The 18,047-nt window shown below is 37.5% G+C and overlaps 1 protein-coding gene across 1 annotated transcript in view; it reads left to right on the forward strand.

Moving 5' to 3' along the window:
* prkci (protein kinase C, iota) overlaps positions 1-13,977 on the forward strand; it is a 30,850-nt gene extending 16,873 nt beyond the window's left edge. Inside the window, exons 8-18 of the mRNA XM_073873643.1 lie at positions 827-885; positions 1,351-1,527; positions 2,071-2,168; positions 6,303-6,389; positions 6,523-6,658; positions 6,833-6,920; positions 7,065-7,190; positions 7,263-7,342; positions 7,525-7,614; positions 12,083-12,198; positions 12,459-13,977. Of these exons, the coding sequence (XP_073729744.1) occupies positions 827-885; positions 1,351-1,527; positions 2,071-2,168; positions 6,303-6,389; positions 6,523-6,658; positions 6,833-6,920; positions 7,065-7,190; positions 7,263-7,342; positions 7,525-7,614; positions 12,083-12,198; positions 12,459-12,546 (1,145 nt within the window). The 3' untranslated portion in view covers positions 12,547-13,977. The remainder of the gene's footprint in view (positions 1-826; positions 886-1,350; positions 1,528-2,070; positions 2,169-6,302; positions 6,390-6,522; positions 6,659-6,832; positions 6,921-7,064; positions 7,191-7,262; positions 7,343-7,524; positions 7,615-12,082; positions 12,199-12,458) is intronic.
* The last annotated feature ends 4,070 nt before the right edge of the window (positions 13,978-18,047 follow it).

Genomic DNA, 18,047 nt, shown 5'->3' on the forward strand with positions numbered 1-18,047 from the left:
TATTTTAATCTTTTGTAAGGTTTACCCGGCAATAAATATTAATACACATAACACATATTTAAAAGTAATCTGATACTGTCTCATTTATACAGGCGCTGCAGCTCCCCCTTGTGTTTTTACAGAGATGTGCAATCATTGCGGTGATCTGAAATTATCACGATGAGGTCAAACAATCGCGATGAGACGATTATTTAATCATTGTGACAGCCCTAGTTGTAAAAATGCTTTTTTTTTATTAAGCGAGTACTGATTGAGTCATTTAATTTAGAGCATCTCTACATGAAACTGAAAGTTACAAAACTTATTTTTAGTTAACATTTAAACCAAGAATCAGATGAATAAACTCGGCTTGTGTTTTGTTTTAACAACCCCACTAAGTAAAACCTTAAGTAGCTTGTTATTCAGAGGTGCTAAGCAATGCTCATCTGATTCGACTTCAGTTGCTGAATTGATTTACAGTAGTCTATTGTACCTCATTGATTTCATTGATTTTTATCTCAAGTACTTTTAAATGGCTGCATGGATCAAAGCGACATTTTCTCTTTAGTAATTAGCTGTGTGCTTGTACCGAAATGGATAGATTCGTGGATCGGCCTACAGGCTTGAGTCTTACCACAAGATTAAGTTTGTTTATTGGAATTAGTGACGTGAACAAGCTCACAGTGGTTTTATTACATATAGTTTCAATCCTCCTGTTTTTGTTAAAGTGCTTGATTGATCAAAGTGTCTGGTTTGCTTTTGGAATGGATTTTCTACGTTAATGAATAATTTCTACAGGCCAGTGAATGATAAAATTACGGTCTTTTATCCCTTTGTTGTTTTCCAGATCTGGACAAAAAGAACTCAACAGAAAGTATCAATCATGAAGGAGAAGAGTCATGCTTCGCAAGTCATCATTATTAAGCAAAGCAGAGGTCTTCTGTGTATGTGAGAGCTTTTTCTAATAGCGATCAAGAGGACGGTTGTTTTCTTTCACTTAAATAGACATAATACCTTGTGTGAATGAGGCCATAATGAACCGATTATGTGAGCTTTCAGCACCCCGGTCTCAGACAGGTGATCAGACAGGAGTTGTCACTCAAAAAAGGGGAGGGGGCACAAGCAGCCTCAATCTGACTTTATTGATTTCCATTAGTGGAGCTAATAAAGTAACCTGCTATTTGGGTCATTAGCATATGATTAAGGGCCTGTGTTCCTGCAACTCTAAGCATTATGTAGTAATCATGGAAGATAATACAAGACAAGGAGAAGGTATGACAGGATAGGGCATCAGGAGAAAACTATAAGTAGTCTAATATGAGCTGTCAGGAAGCCAACGGTGGTTTAACATTCGTCTTTTTCTTCCCTCAGCCTGAAGGCAGTCGGGAATCAGGAAAGGCTGTGTCCAGTTTGGGGCTGGCAGACTTTGACCTGCTAAGGGTGATCGGCAGGGGCAGCTACGCCAAAGTTCTGCTGGTGCGTTTAAAGAAGACGGAGCGCATTTACGCCATGAAGGTGGTGAAGAAGGAGCTGGTGAACGACGATGAGGTGACCCTTTACATTGTACAGAGCCTTAAAATGAAAAGGCATCACTCATCAACATCAATTACAGACCCCCTAAAAAGTCGATAATTCGAGTTATTTTAGTCTTAGCTATGCTGAATGAAATTGCGTTGAGGAGTCTAATCTTTCCAGGATGTGTTGAAGTACACATACAGATGACACGATGCTGATGAAGTGGCCATTTAACTTTGATTGGATGCACTTAAAGTCTGTGTGATAAATTGACAGCAAGTATGGACCGTCAATAACGCCAGCTGCGCTCTACTGACCACTTTAATGTATTTATATTAGGCTGTTAATGAAAGATGCTAGCTTTTCTCTCCGTAGTCTCCTCACATCCATAAGCTGTTCCTCAGGGGTGACCAAGTGCCCCCGACTTCTACACCTTTATAGGTTTTTAGCCCGTGAAGAGCCTCTGCTCAATATAGTCCCGAATGTCCTTCCAAATGTATCACCTACTGACCGAAAGGATGCACTGGTTTTCAATTAGAAATTGATTTTTTTTGTTCCTTTCTTCTTGTCGTTCAGGATATTGACTGGGTTCAAACAGAAAAGCATGTTTTTGAGCAGGCCTCCAACCATCCATTCCTTGTGGGACTTCATTCTTGCTTCCAGACTGAGAGCAGGTACTCACACCTTTATATTAACTTTTGTAATTTACATAGGAGGAGCTCAGATGCAAAAGTCGCTTAATGCCACCTCAATCAAAAAATTAGAGAATGCACGAATTATACCATCATCTAATACTTTGGCTTCAAATCCACTTAATTCCAGCCTCAGGCCATTCAGAAATACCGTTTCGTTTTTGGGGGAATCCATAGACCTTTTGCGAGTCAACGTCACAGTTACGTCACGCGCGCAATGTGATGGCAGAAAAACAGTGGAAATTAATTAGACACGAGTGAAACGAACAATATAACTCACTAGAAAATGTCTTGTTGTGCTGTTGAGTGTCAAAATAGGAATGCCAAAATAGATGACCTTCATTTTTATAGTATACCGTCGTCGAAAACACCATTTGAAGATAAACGTAGCTGTTTATGGTTGCAATAAGCCCTTAAACGGACAGACTGGAGTGATGAAATCATCTGAAAATCCTTTAATAATTAGAATAGAAAATAATTAGAGAAGATATCTGGTGTCCTGTCGAAGTCTGTTCCCTCTATGTGTCTCTTGTAGCGTTTTCATCACGTTACGTTTATAATTTATTTAGAAAGATTAAAGATTTGAATGAGTTCAATAATATTACCATCTATTAAAGTTTTCTTTTTTTTTTCGTTTTCTATTACTTCTTTTTACCTTCTTTCTTAGCCTGTGTCTTCTTCCTGTTTGTTCTTAATTATGATGTTTTTATAAAAAAACGGCCTGATGGAAGTGATGATAAAAATAAAGTTTGCAACTCCTGCAGCACAGAATTTGCATATCATAGAGTTCATCCACTCTAAAATACCACATCATACAAAGCACATGGAGTGAAGTTCTCCGTCCTTACACGGAATTGCAAAATTATTAAATTCACTTTTCATAAAGACGACGTGTATTCAGCTTTTTAAGTGGGATGTGATCAATGCCTGGAGTGGGCAAAATCACGTTCCTCTCTCCACTGTAAGTGTTCTGTATTCACTACGCACCGGATCCACTCCGGGTTTTCTGGCTGTAGCGCGTAATTTGAGGTAAAACTTTATTTCAGCTAGCATGGAAATACTTATAATCCAGGAAGGCTCCGATGTTTTGGAGATCGATAAAGGTGTAAAAGACCAATGGAGATTGACTTGGCTTAGCGGAATGATAAAATTGGGATCAGAAAACCAAACAGGCAATTAACGTGTGTCTTTGCACAGTATAGGTGTCCTGTATTTTGTGGGTAAATGATTTCTCTCGTGCGTGATTACTCGCGTCGCGTTTTGGACTGCTACGTTGATCTAACCAGTGGCTGATAAAACGGGTTTGTTAAACTAGTGAGTACACTTCATGTGGCGCCACAAGAACCAAGAAGCAGATGATGACATCCAAATCCCGTGAGAGCAGTTCGAGAAATCATAACAGAAGACTGCTTCCTAAATGCTCTCGCGGTACTTTGATGTCATCCAATTGCACAAAAAAGCCCTGCAATTGATATTGCACTGTTAAACTTTTCGTAAATAATCTTCCTGAAGCACTTTATTTCCTTAGCATATTACTTTAGGTTATTTTTGTTGATTGTTATGGCCATTATTTGAACAGTGCAAATACTGTTATAATAAAAGAGTTTTTGAGCTTTGATGTCACTAATGCTGATTATTCACTGATTTACTTAAAAAGAAATATTTAATACTTTCACAGCAAAAACTATGTAGGCGATTAATTTAGATTAATTAATCACAGAGTATGTAATTAATTAGATTAAACATTTTAATCGATTCACAGACCTAATAAATATATAAACATAGCACACACACACACACACACCATGTAAAGTGTTAATAATATATAAACAGGCCTATACAAATTAATTTGTGTGTAAACATAATAGTTTTAGATCAAACACGAAGGCTATAAATATAAGGAAGAAATTGAAAACAGGAAAATTATGAAATATTTAATAAATTATATTATACAGAATACATGATAGTATTAGGGATGCACCGAATCCAGATTTTTTAGGTTCGGCCGAATCCCGAATCCACCGTTTAAGATTCGGCCGAAACCGAATACCGAATCCTACTCGCATCCTTATTCAACACAGTAAAACACATTAATGAAGTAAAAAACGTCCACAGCAGTGTATTTTTCATTTTATTTAATTTTAACTGTACATTATGCCAGGATGACAAGTTGGAAAAACTATTTTGACAATTACCATAAGCCTATGCATAATGAAAGCGATGCGTTGCGACACGCTCGTTTTTCCAATACGCAAGCAGCTCCGCGCTGAAAACTATATTTAACTTTGAGTGAGAAGCTCCGCTCGTCAATGTCAGTCTTCACACGGCCGTCCAATTACAGTGGAGGAGGGGCAGGACATTACCACAGCAACCAACCGGCTCACAGCTGAAGCATCACAGCTACCAAGCGCTCGGCTGAAAAACAGCTGGCATTTGGGGTCCTCAAGGCGTTTTCAGCGGTGTTTAAAAGTTTTGGTGTGTCCAGCTGACCGAAAGAAAAAGCTAATCTCCACGTCAGCACCCGATGTGTGTAATCAACGGCTGCGTGACGTCGACCAGCGTAGCGCAAGCCTAGGGTTCGGTTCGGTGGAAAAAAAATCTAGGATTCGGCCGAACCCGAACCCCGCCAAAAAGCCCAGTATTCGGCCGAATCCGAAACCGAATCCTGGATTCGGTGCATCAACCAAGATGGCGATAGAAACGCAATTGTTATAGATTGCATCCTAAGACCTGAGCTTTTCAGATTTATTCCAGCTATTTTGAGGTTAGGAAGAACCCATAAATAAAATAACCAAATATTTTTCTTTGCACATGAAGCACTGTAATTGTCTACGTTTTTGTACAACAGGTTCCAGTTACACAGAATTAAGTATTATGTGCAAACAACAAAAAAATTGATGTCCACGTATGTGGACACAGCAGCTCTTATGAAGTTAAACGAATAAGAAATGTTGTTAAGCAAATGTAAATCTGTGTTTGTACAATAGGGCTAAAATGTATCTAGAAAAAAAAGTATGTGAACCCCTAGGAATAAACTGGTTTTCTGCTGTGATTTGACATAAAATGTGATCTGATCCTCATCTAGGTTACAACAATAGACAAACACAATGTGCATAAGCTGACAACACACAAATAATAATTCTAGTTTCTTGTGTCTTTTTAAAAAAAAACACCCATTAAACATTCACAGTGCTGGAGAAACAAACTTTTCATGCCACTGTATGTATGGTACGTCAAAAAAGCATTTACATCACCCATAAAAGTGTCACTTGGGCATTACAGATAAAGAATGGTCAATATATATAATATGTGATCCTGGACCACAAAACCACTCATAAGGGTCCATGTTTTTTTTTAATTGACATTTAGACATAATCTAAAAGCTAAATAAATCGGCTTTCCATTAGTGTATAGTTTTTTTTGTAATGGGACAACATTTGGCCAATCTGGAATCTGGGGGTGCAAAAACATCAAATATTGAGAAATGTACCTTAAAAGTTGTCAAAATAAACACGTATTACTAATGATAAATACATCTTTGATTAATTTACAGTCGGTAATTAACAAAATATCTTTACTTGATATCCTTATGATTTTTGGCATTAAAAAATATACTTTTGACCCATACAAATGTATTGTTGGCTATTGCTGCAAATATATCTATGACTGGTTTTGTGGTCCAGGGTCACATATGCACAGTATACTTCATAGATTCATACTTCAGTACCTGTTTAAAAAAAAATCCATTTTGTTCCATGACTGCATCAGGCTGGAATTAAGTATTAAGGTCCATAAAGTTTAGTTTTAAAAAACACATATCTGAATTTAATTAGACACAAGTATGTGCCATAAGAACTAGTCAATATGCAAAGTGAATAAATCTCCTTCGAATGCACCATTTAAGAGAGATTTTCTTTTTATAAAGACATTAATATCAAGCCTTAGTGCTTATTCACTTAGTAATGTTATTTTTGGATTGAAACAAAGCAGGGATTGCTTGCCACAAGCCATATAGACATGTACCATTTAGCAATGATGAATATTGATGAGTTTATTGTAAATGGTTGGGTTTGTCTGATGTGGACGGATCATTACATTTGATGTTCTTTTTTATAGACTCTTCTTTGTAATCGAGTATGTGAATGGAGGAGATCTGATGTTTCATATGCAGCGACAGCGAAAACTTCCAGAAGAGCATGCCAGGTATGTAGGAAATGCAGGCTGTCTAGTGTATTACACAGTTTAGTGTTTGAGCAGTCAGCGAATTTTGGGGTGGACGGCTACAGTAACACACATGAGCGTTAATGAACAGTTTATGTTTTCTCTTGGCTGCCAGGTTTTATTCGGCAGAGATCAGTCTGGCTTTGAACTACCTCCACGAGCGTGGCATCATCTACAGGGATCTGAAACTAGACAATGTGCTGCTGGAGTCCGAGGGACACATCAAACTCACCGATTACGGCATGTGCAAGGTTTGTCTGATTGGACTTTCTGTGCTACCATTAGTCTGAAACCTAAAAAATGTATAGTGTTATGGTTTAGCATTAAACCACCTCGTGGGTAATGCAGGTTCAGTTGTGCAGCTGTAGGTTGAGGTCATAAATTATAAATGTGCCTAAAGGTTTCAATATTCATCTCTTCTGTAGGAGGGTTTGAGGCCAGGAGACACGACCAGCACTTTCTGTGGAACCCCCAATTACATCGCCCCTGAAATCCTGAGGGGAGAGGACTACGGTAAGCAGATCACACATTATATATCCTTCTGTAGAAAGCACACAGGGCTTAATCCAGTTATTGCTGTAGGTGCATACTGCATGTGATAAACTGCTCGTTTTGAAGCCACATGATGATTTATACGCTTTAATCTTTCCTCTGCAGGTTTCAGTGTGGATTGGTGGGCACTGGGCGTCTTGATGTTTGAGATGATGGCTGGGCGGTCACCGTTCGATATAGTGGGCAGCTCTGATAACCCTGACCAAAACACAGAAGATTACCTTTTTCAAGGTATGTGGCGGCAAAATGGGTTTTGTCTTATTTTTACTTTGTGTGTCTCATGATTTTTGTTCTCGTTTGCAGTAATCTTGGAAAAGCAGATCAGAATTCCCAGGTCGCTGTCGGTTAAAGCCGCTAGCGTTCTGAAGGGATTCCTCAACAAGGTAAAGAGAGGGATCAGACCAGACAGATCAATGTTAATGGCTTTATGTCACATGGAGCTGTTAAATAGCTGTGATAATCACTTGGCTATCTCCTTCCACCCCCTCTTTCCACTGTTCTGTTTTTGAATTTGTGCTTTTGTTTTTATTCCCCATTTTGAATTCTTTACTGCGGTTTGTTGTAGGAGCCAAAGGAAAGACTTGGATGTCACCCTCAGACGGGCTTCGCAGACATCATGGCCCATCCTTTTTTCCGAAACGTCGACTGGGATCTTGTGAGTCACCGCTATCTCTCTTACGGTTATCTATATTGGTTGTTTTGACGTGAGGCCGAAACGGAAACATGAGTCATTTGATTCATCCTGACGGTAGCGAAACTAAACTGAAGCCCGACAAACAACTCAGTGCCGTTTATGACCTTGATAATCATTTATTGCGTTACTCATCCATGCCCATTTAATGTGAAAACTATTACTGCTTCATCACTAACCTTTTTTTAAAAGAGATTTCAAGTAGTTTTATTTACTGCCAGGTCTATTTTTTTTATTCACTTATAAAATCCTGTGAAGTGATGAGCTGCAGTCATAGATTTTTTGTTCAGGGTTACGAGGTGAAATGTGTAGAGCCGGTGATATAATAAAGGTGATAAGGTGTCAAGTTATTGATTTTTTTCAGTCTGAGGCTGTGCGTGAACTGGATTGTGTGTAGGGCAAGGGTTACTGACGTTGACCCAAAGGCGAGACACGTTGACCTCTTGTCCTTGTTTGGTCTGGATGAGCACACAGAGCGAGAGAGAGAGAGAGAGAGAGAGAGAGAGAGAGAGAAAGGGAAGGAAGTGGCAGTAGATTAGGTTACACTTTCTTTTATATGGGCTGGGGTTAGCCTGCAGGGGGAGCAAATCCTGTTTTGCCCAAGATGCCTTTCAGCTTTTCCTATTATGAGGTTCATAGCAAGGAAAGGACAGACTAACAGTACTGAACAAGGCCTGGAAAATCTGTTTGTCTAAATATAACACTCTTTCCTTGAGAGTGAAGATTGATTGCCAGCAAAACGGATCAGACTAGGACTCGGTGGTGAATTGAGGTTTTGGGTGATAAGATTTTTAAAGATGTATTTTTATTAGGTTCTTCTTTTTTTGTCAATTATAGAATATAAAGTAGATTTAATGATAAATATATGAAGAATTTGGTTCCAAAACGCAATAAATCCATTTTGACAAATTTGGGTGAAAACGTGTTTTCTATACCAAGAAAGTGACAAGATGAAAACAACTATTTTCTGTTACAAACTTTCACATAGCATCTTTAGGTTATAATAACATTAAAAATTCAAATACATTACTTGATTTTCAAAGATTTATTATAAAAACTGATTATTTTTTCCACAAAATGCAATAGATCCATGACAAGTTTTTATTCAAAATGCTATAAATCTATTGAATCAATATATAAATGTGCATTCATCTTTGCCATGCTATATTCATTTAGTTGACTAGTTGTACACACTAATTAAAAATATAAACATTAATGTCATTAATCAAAACACTTACTTTGTGATATTTAGAACACTGTCATTGCTGCGGTTATACTTGACGTCGTCGCTTAACGTTTTTCACAACAATCAGCTGTAAAATGTTTTGGTCCTGCTCGATTTTCATTGACTTTGAGTAAAATTATGTAAAGTTTTTAATAAGATCCCCTGGGGTCAATGTGTTATCATGACAGAAACTTGATGCTGTCGGCCCGGGCAAGCAAGCACTTGGTCCCGAGTTGATGGCTTACGTTTCTTTCCCGTCACAGAAAACCATTACAGGTTTATCAATGCTTTTAAAGTATTATTTTGCTTTTGTTTGTTTGTTGATCATGAAGTACAAAGTAGATGAGGAAAACTATATTCCGTGTACTCAACGCGCCGCCATTGTTTGTTTACATTGCGTGAATGGCGCTGTAATCTGTGAAGTGGATTTATGGCATCCTGTAGAAAAGGGGGAGTGGCGTTTATTGCATTTTGGGAAAAAAGGGAGAAACGATGACAGAATAACACTGCGGATATTGGATTTTGCGTAAAATTAAGAATTTACTTTTTAATACTGACCTGATATAATACTGGCAGTAATTTTTTTCAAAAATGGCGTTTATTGCGTTTTGGAACCAAATTCTTCATATACTCTACTTTCATTAAAAATACAGATCATTTACTCACCTCTATGTCATCTAGGATGTTTATGTCTTTCTTTGTTCAGTCAAATTTTTTTGGGAAAACATTTCAGGATTTTTCTCCATATACTTTGGTGAATCTCAACAGTTTACAGTTTCAATGCAGCTTAAAGGGTCTCTTACCCAGGGGTTGCTATAATAGCATAAATAATAGCTGTAAAATGATAAAGCTCAAAGTTCACTGCCAGGCGATATATTTTCTTTAACAGAATTCGCCTTTCAAAGACTACAGCGAATGGCTGGTTTGGACTACAGCCCTCTACTTCCTGCTTTAATGACATCAGTAGAACAGTTTTTCGACTAAACTCCGCCCACAGGAATACATCAGTCGCCAGCTAAGCTAACGGCAAGCTAAGCTGCTATCGAATCACAACACACTAAACAAACTACACAATCAGAACTCGATACGTATTTCTGAAGGAGGGACTTCATAGAACGAGGAAGACATCAGCCCGTTTTTAGGACAGTGAAAACATTGGTATAGAGATAAGTAAATTGTGTGAAAAATACCAAGTTTTTTTTACACGTGAAACATGAATATTATATTGCGCACTGTAACATAATCATAGCTTCAAAAACACAGAAAAAATGGGACCTTTAAAAAAATTACCGAACTGGAGTTGCTGTTCAAAACAAAGTGCTGAAAATCCTCCTTTGTGAAATGTATAATGTTAAACTGAGGTAAAGATCAAAGAAGCATGCTTTAGGAAAATTAATAACAGCATTGACATGATTTGCGAGGTAGATTTGCAAATTATTCAAGTCATAACTCTGCATTTATTTGATTTAGTGTTTTAGAAGTACTTTATGCTCAAACTGTAATGACAGCAATGTGATCGCCGATGGGCTGGTTCTTACAACCCGGTGGTTGGGGACCTCTGCTCTAAACAATTCAAACCAAGGTGTTATTTTGTGAAACAATCGCCTTTTTCGCCACAACAAATATGTATTTTAAACCACAACTTCTTGTCTTGTGAGGCAACGTTACGTATTACATAATCATGTCAAAAGGTCACATGTTACATATGTGAAACGCACACTTGCAGATCATTTTAAACATTTAACTGTCACAAGACATTAATTTGTATCATTCCACATACAACAATGTCTGAACCGTTCCTTTTTCTCCACACTTGTAAACACTGGAGCGGTAGTTTCGTATACATCATGTGTGACCTTTCAGCGTGATTGCGTAGTATGTGGGGTCTCGCTGGCGCATCACAAGGCTAGTGCAAGACAAGAAGTTGTGGTTAAAAATAAAAAAATTTGTGTGTGTGTGAAAATAATGATTTTTTCGCTAGATAAGACCCTCAGAAAGATATGCCTCGGATGGGATCGTTTAGAGCAGTGGTTCTCAAACTGGGGGCCGGGGCCAACAGGGGGGCCGCGAGATGGTGCCAGGGGGCCCCAGTTTTATGACATTTTATAAAATACATTCATTTATCATGAATTCTGTGTGATTAAACCTAAAAAAATAAGGCTACTAACCAACAGCACTACTTCTTAAAAATTTTAAATGTTTTCTTAATTAAAATGTTAAATTTTAGAACAGTTTTTTGTCATGAATTTTCTTTGGGGGGCCGCAAAAGAATGCACCGTACACAAGGGGGGGTGCACGTGGAAAAAGTTTGAGAACCACTGGTTTAGAGCCCTTTTGAAACTGCTAAATTAAACTGCACTGAAACTGTAAACTGTTGATATCCACTGGGGTCCACTGTATGAGGAAAAATCCTGAAATGTTTTCCTCCAAAACTTAATTTCTTCTTGATTGAACAAAGAAAGACATTAACATATTGAGTGACGTGGGGGTGAGTAAATTATCAGAATGTGTAGGAAAGTGGAGTATTTATTTAAAGTGACACTCCTCTTAAAAAAAATGCTGATTTTCCAGCTCCCCTGGTGTTAGACATTTTATTTTTATCGTTTTGGAACCCATTCGGCTGATCTCTGGGTCTGGCGCTGGCACTTTTGGCATGGCTTGGCACGACCCATTGAATCTGATTGGACCATTAGCATCGCGCTCAAAAGTAATATTATGCACTGCCTAAAAATAGTCCCTTCGGTTACTTTCAATAGCAGGGGACTATTTTCAGGCGCTGCATAATATCATTGCGCCTCCTGCAACCATGTTATTGCAGCAAAGTCCTTGATTATTACGCCAGTTTGAGATTATAGTCATATCTGCCTAAAAAATCACAACTTTAAATTTTCTGTCGGTCTTAGTACACAATATAACTACAGAAGAGTCAAGTTTTAAATAGGAAAAATAGAAACTCTTTGGTTATTTTTAGCGCTATGCTAATGGTCTAATCAGATTCAATGAATTATGCTAAGCTATGCTAAAAGTGGTACCGCCATACCCGGAGATCAGCTGAATGGATTCCAAAACGGTAAGAATCAAATCTTTATCTCTAGCGGAGCTGGAAAATGAGCCTATTTCCAAAAAAAGTGGAGCATGCCTTTAAGATTAGTACTTGTGGTTGTCGATACAGTCGCTGTTGTTTGACTCATGTTTTCTGTATTTCAGATGGAGCAGAAGCAAGTGGTTCCACCCTTCAAGCCCAACATTTCCGGCGAGTTTGGGCTGGATAACTTTGATGCCCAATTCACCAACGAGCCCATTCAGCTGACGCCCGACGATGAGTGAGTGTCTGTTCATGCCTGTCTGTTTGTGTCACAACTTGGGCTTTCTGAATCATCATTAATGTGCTTTAGATCTTTACTGCAGTTTCATCAGTACCAAATGTGGCCATCAAATTTACGATGCTCTTCCTTGATGACACACTTTTCCTTTATTTCCACATCTCCTATTTTTCAGTCTCTGTTTGAAAGCCGTTGTGTGTTACACTCGCCAGCCGTTCAAAGCAGTTAAGACTGATTGATTATTTCTTTGTCTCCCTCAGTGACATCGTGAAGAAGATCGACCAGTCTGAGTTTGAAGGGTTCGAGTACATCAATCCTCTGCTGATGTCTGCGGAGGAGTGCGTGTAAACGCGTCGCCAGTTTCTGTTACGTGCTTCCCATGTCGGCCTTTTCTCGCATGAAAGAAAAAGGAAACATGAAATTTGCCAAAACTCTCACTTTCTGCCATTTGTAACCACTAGTCCTTAAGTCTTGTTTATTTTTGTATCGTGTCAGTCTGCACTGATGAAATTTATCGGCGCTCTGGCACATTGACCAACATAGTTGGAGAGTCAGTTTAAGGTTACTGGAAAAGACTGGGCGTGATGGTACGCGGGACAAATATTGTGGCATGTCCCGATGATTTTTTGATATATACGTTTTATTTGTACATACTAAAGAAAAGCATTGAGCATATATAGTAAACCATTTTTTAAGATCAGATTACTTGGGATTGAAAACATGTTGATCTGTTCAGCTTCTTCTCAGCCAAATGTAGAGTAAGGAACAAAACAACATATTTCTTTATTTTAACTTTTTTTATTTAAGAATATTGTCATTTATATAGAATGTGTGCGATGAATCATTTTTCCAAAAACGAATCTCAAAATGTATAAATGCTTAAAGCTGATTGTGGGTGTGGCCTCTGTTTAGATAGATGGATAGAAAAAGCACTGGGCATCAAACTTGAGAGAATAGATCCAAGGAACACTAATGGACACTGTTGTGAATATTGATAAACTGTGAATGGAGGCATTCTGTGTACAGCGAGAAGGATATAAATGTTACAGAATATACACAACAGCTTGCTACAATACAGGACCAAAACAAGACACTAAAACGGTTCCTGTCAATATATTTTTACTCTCAAACTGCTGCATGTATAAAGTGTTTTCTTACTGTTTATCTTATATGTTTTTTGTGAAACATTGCCTTTCAGTTTATTTTTTGTACAAATTGATCATCAATGCACATGTTTGTTTCTCAGTACAGTCACTGAGAACCCTTTTTGCTTTTTTAGGCCCTTGAGGAATTTTGCATCAGATCAGATACTGAGGGGGGGCCCCTATGGGCCAGATGGGGTGACGCCCGGTACTTCGGGTGGTGCCCATTTTTTAGCAGATCCTATCTGGGCACATTTCGTATGTTACAAAGGACCGATGACACTAATGACCAAATGATAACACACTTAATGACAAATTAACATTCTCATACTCAACAATGAATGTCGTCTTTCATTCATTGCCGTGCGGATATCAGCACGCTTATATTTTCACAGATGTTGTTCGAGCTGTGAGGAGCTCATTGGCAGCCCGGTGTTAGAAACTATTGAACCGCCTTTGATCCAAGCTAATGTTTTAAAAAAGGCATCAGGGGGTTAAGATGGACCTGGACATTTTTCATTTTGTTTTTTATGCTAAGTGTATTAAAATGCACATTGAAAACACTATCAACTGACTGGAACTGTCAACTGTACCTCCATTTCTTTTGTTAACACTCTAATTAAAGTATTTAAAGAAATTTCCACTTTTAAGTGTGAAGTATTTTGGTCTGATGGGACAAAATTCACATTAAACTTGCTTATTCATTTTCTTATCCAAAAAGGATGCGTAACTTATTGCTGGTCTTGGAAGCGTTTGCTTATTTGAATATTCGGTGATACATCTGTTAAAAAAATGTTTTGTCTTGTAAGAGGCTGACAGTGTGCCACACATCTATTAAAATGATTAAGGGAACGTTTGTCCTCTTAAGTTGTGTACAGTATATCTTGTTTGTTTTATATAACGTAAGAACCAATATAACAAGCTACATCATAATCATCCGTAGACTAAACAAATGAAGTTAAAAAAAACATCAAGTTCTTATATCCAGATCATGAGGGTCAAAAGAATTGAATATTTACAATGCATTAAATATAATGGATATCTAAAGAAGAAATGAGCAACTAGAAGAGTTTACTGTACCTGGTACACTCCATACATACATACAGTAGCAAGAAAAAGTGTGTGCACCTTTTGGAATTTCATAGTTTTTTGAATAAATTTGCATAAAATGTGATCTGATCTTGACCTAAGTCATGGGTATTGACAAACATAATGTGTTTTAAAATAATAACACAAAAAACTCTTATCTTTCATGTCTTTATTGCGTACAACCAAAAAACCCTCATAGTGCTTGTGGAAAAAGTATGTGAATCCTTAAGTTAATAGTTGTTTCTCAATGTCAAGGAAGGATCCTCGGAAGCCAGAATTTTGAGGATGCTTTGTCATTGACATCTTTCGAAGGACTGTTTCAATGTCGAGGATCCTCGGAATTGCAACCTAGGACTGAGTTCTTCATTCGAAAAATATCCCATATACAGGAAAGGATGCATATGTGTAGCCTTCGCGCTCTCAAATCACTCACAGACCTTTTCACTGATGTAATGACGCAATGACGCGCACTTGCTAGCCTGTTCCATTTACGTGTCCTCCGATTGCTAAAGAGGAACCTCGTCTTGCCTCTTAAAGAAGTGACTTGGAAGGACCAGTTCTGCCAAGGAAGTATCATTGACATTGAGAAACACCTCTTAAAAAAAAGCTAATTGGAGTCAGGTTTTAGCACACCTGGAGTCTTGAAGATAATACGCTTGGAGGTGTTGACTGGACTACACAGCTACTTTAATAAAACCCCCTCAATCTTTTGGAGTTTGCTCTGCACAAGAACCAAAATGGTTCATTCAGAGGAGCTACGATCATATCATATATCATATTATCAACATAAAACATCATCCCAACTGTAAAGTATGGTGGAGGAAACGTCATGATTTGGGCCTGCTTTGCTGGATCACGGCCTGGCCAGCTTGCAATCATTGAGAGGAAGATGAATTATATCCCAAGTATATCAGGGAATTCTTTAGGAGAATGTGTGAATGTCTGTATGTCAGCTGAAACTGTGTAGAAGGTGGGTGATCCAACAGGACAACAACCCAAAACACCGAAGCATGTGCGCAACAGAATGGCTTCAGAAGAACAAAATCTGCCTTTTGGAGTTGCCAAGTCAGAGCCCAGACCAATAGAGATGCTATGGATGGACTATGACGTCCAAAGAATAAGACAGAGCTAAAGCAGTTCTGCCAGGAATATTAAGCTAACATTCCTCCTCAACAATGTCTAGGTCTGATCCACAGCTACAGGAAGCGCCTGGTTAAGGGTTATTGCTGCCAAGGTGGGGTCAACCAGTTATTAAATTTAAGGGTTCTAAAAGTTTTACTTTTTTCACTGCCATTTTGAATGTTAAATGAGTGTGTTCAATAAAGACATAAGATATCAGAATTTTTTGTGTAATTATATTTTTAGACACATTATGTTTGTCAATACCTTTGACTTAGCTGAAGATCAGATCACATCTTATGACTACAATTATTCAGAAAACCATGAAATTCCAAAAGAATCACATAATTTTTTTGCCACTGTATCTGATTTAAGAATTAAAGATGTAGAAAATTAAATCCACTCCCATGCCATTCCTAAGATGTGAATAAACATATGTGTAACATGACTGTGTGCAGTGCGGCATCTCATAGGCCAGATGGTTGAGGACTTCACCTCATGCGTCTGTCTTTGACAATGCCGGTGAAATAGTTCACCTTGTATGACTTTCCCCATTACTGTAAATCCATGAGGGCCGGTAAATGTGACTGTTTTTCAACATCCGGCTGTTCTGTGACATTGTCTCCGTGTCCTTTGCCTCTCAGGAGAGTAGCATACAAGATTCCCTATGGAAGACCGAGCTAAGTTGTCCTCTAAAGTAGAGCTCGGTAACTTTGATCTTATCAACGGATGAGACATTCCTTTTTTGTTACGAATGAGATTATGAGATTTCATGAGATTAGAATAGTACTGCATAAAAGTAAACTTTTATACTAGTGCACTTTGAAATTGACAAAATTATTTACAACTGGTTTTGTTCAATCATAGTCCTTATTTCCAAATGCAACTGACTACTAAATAAGTTCACATTTATTCACTTTTATCCAAAGTGACTTATAGTGCATTACAATGAATACATTTTTCGAAACCATGACTTTTACGCTGCTAATGCAATGCTCAGAGCTGAACTATAAAGAATATCCCCCAACCCATACAGCAAAAAATTAATTTCTTTGGCCAAAACTATGTTTTAAGTATATGCTAAATACATTTTGTAGAAAGTAAAGCTTAATTTAATATATTTTTGAATTTAAAAATATATTTAGTTTTAAATCTTCATATATTACATTTTTTTTGTAATGTATTTTACAATACATTTCTAATTTTACAACCCATATGGTAAAAAATATATTTTTCCTGGCAAAAATATAAAAGTTTGTATAAAAAGCATTAATTAACTATTAAATGTATAAAGTATAAAATGTGTAAGTATGTTTAAAATATAAAATTATAAGTTTTTGCAGTTGAAAATCTATTTAATTTGAATTATTTCAAACCTTGCTTGCAACATACAACATGTACGTTTTTCTTCCAATGCAACGTGAATCTAAATGCCTTTAAATGTATATTTTTTTAAATAAATTTCAAAATATAAAATTTTTTATTTTTGTAATCATATTTCAAAATACACATCTCTGTATATTTTAAAATATATATTAAAGCCCCTATAACCTAGAAAATTAAAAAGTGTGAAAAAAACAATCCTGTTTTCATACAAATCCATCTATTCTTCTTTGTGTAATCTCCTTTAAACCGCAACAGTCACACAAAACAGGCTGTTGGGGATTCCCTATCAATGTGATGTCACATTGATTATGCCCCACCCATATCCGTTCACAGAATCGGCTTTATTAGCGCGTTGTTCAACCTTCTGCCAGAGACACGCGTTTTGATGTAGTCCAAAGCACATGTGTAAGTGCTGTACCCCCTTGCATACAGGGAGGGGAACAGAAGCTTTCCTTGCATTGAAAGATAATTTAAAGATTGCATTTATTTTATGATAAAAGATCTGTGGTGTATTTTGAGCTGAAACTTTACAGACACATTCTGGGGATATTTATATTTTTATATTGCTGAAAACACCTAGCAGCTCTTTAAAATTTTATTTGAAAATATTTTTTTTGCCATATGAAAATACTTTTTTTCAATAGCAAATATGTCAACACGCCAACACGTGTCATGCAATTTCATAAAGTACTTAATTTTTAGCCCTTGTTGGTCTTACTTGTACTTTGTTTTTGTTATAACACCACTCAGCTCATCTGCTAAAGCACTATGTATTTACACAACATACATCTGCCCTTCTGAGCCATTCATCAGTTTTTTAGGGAGGGAGCCAGGTGTGTACTCTTTTGATCGTCTGTTTAAACAACAACCTAAAACTCTATTCAGAGCCGGATGAACCGTCCTCAGCATTACTGCTGGCAATAAGCGTTTGTTTGTCTCCCTGTCCGGTGATGCATTTCTTTATAGATTTTTTCTGAAGCCGTGCGCTCGAGGGGGTGCTTACGGCTTAGTCTCATAGTCTGTAATGAAGACAGCTGCTTGACTAACTGTGAGGCCCGTCAGAGCTTAATCCATTTCCCCGGCCTTATCCTTCATTCACGTGTGTACAAACCG

The sequence above is a fragment of the Misgurnus anguillicaudatus genome, chromosome 2 (assembly GCF_027580225.2).
Source record: "Misgurnus anguillicaudatus chromosome 2, ASM2758022v2, whole genome shotgun sequence".
NCBI lineage: Eukaryota > Metazoa > Chordata > Actinopteri > Cypriniformes > Cobitidae > Misgurnus > Misgurnus anguillicaudatus.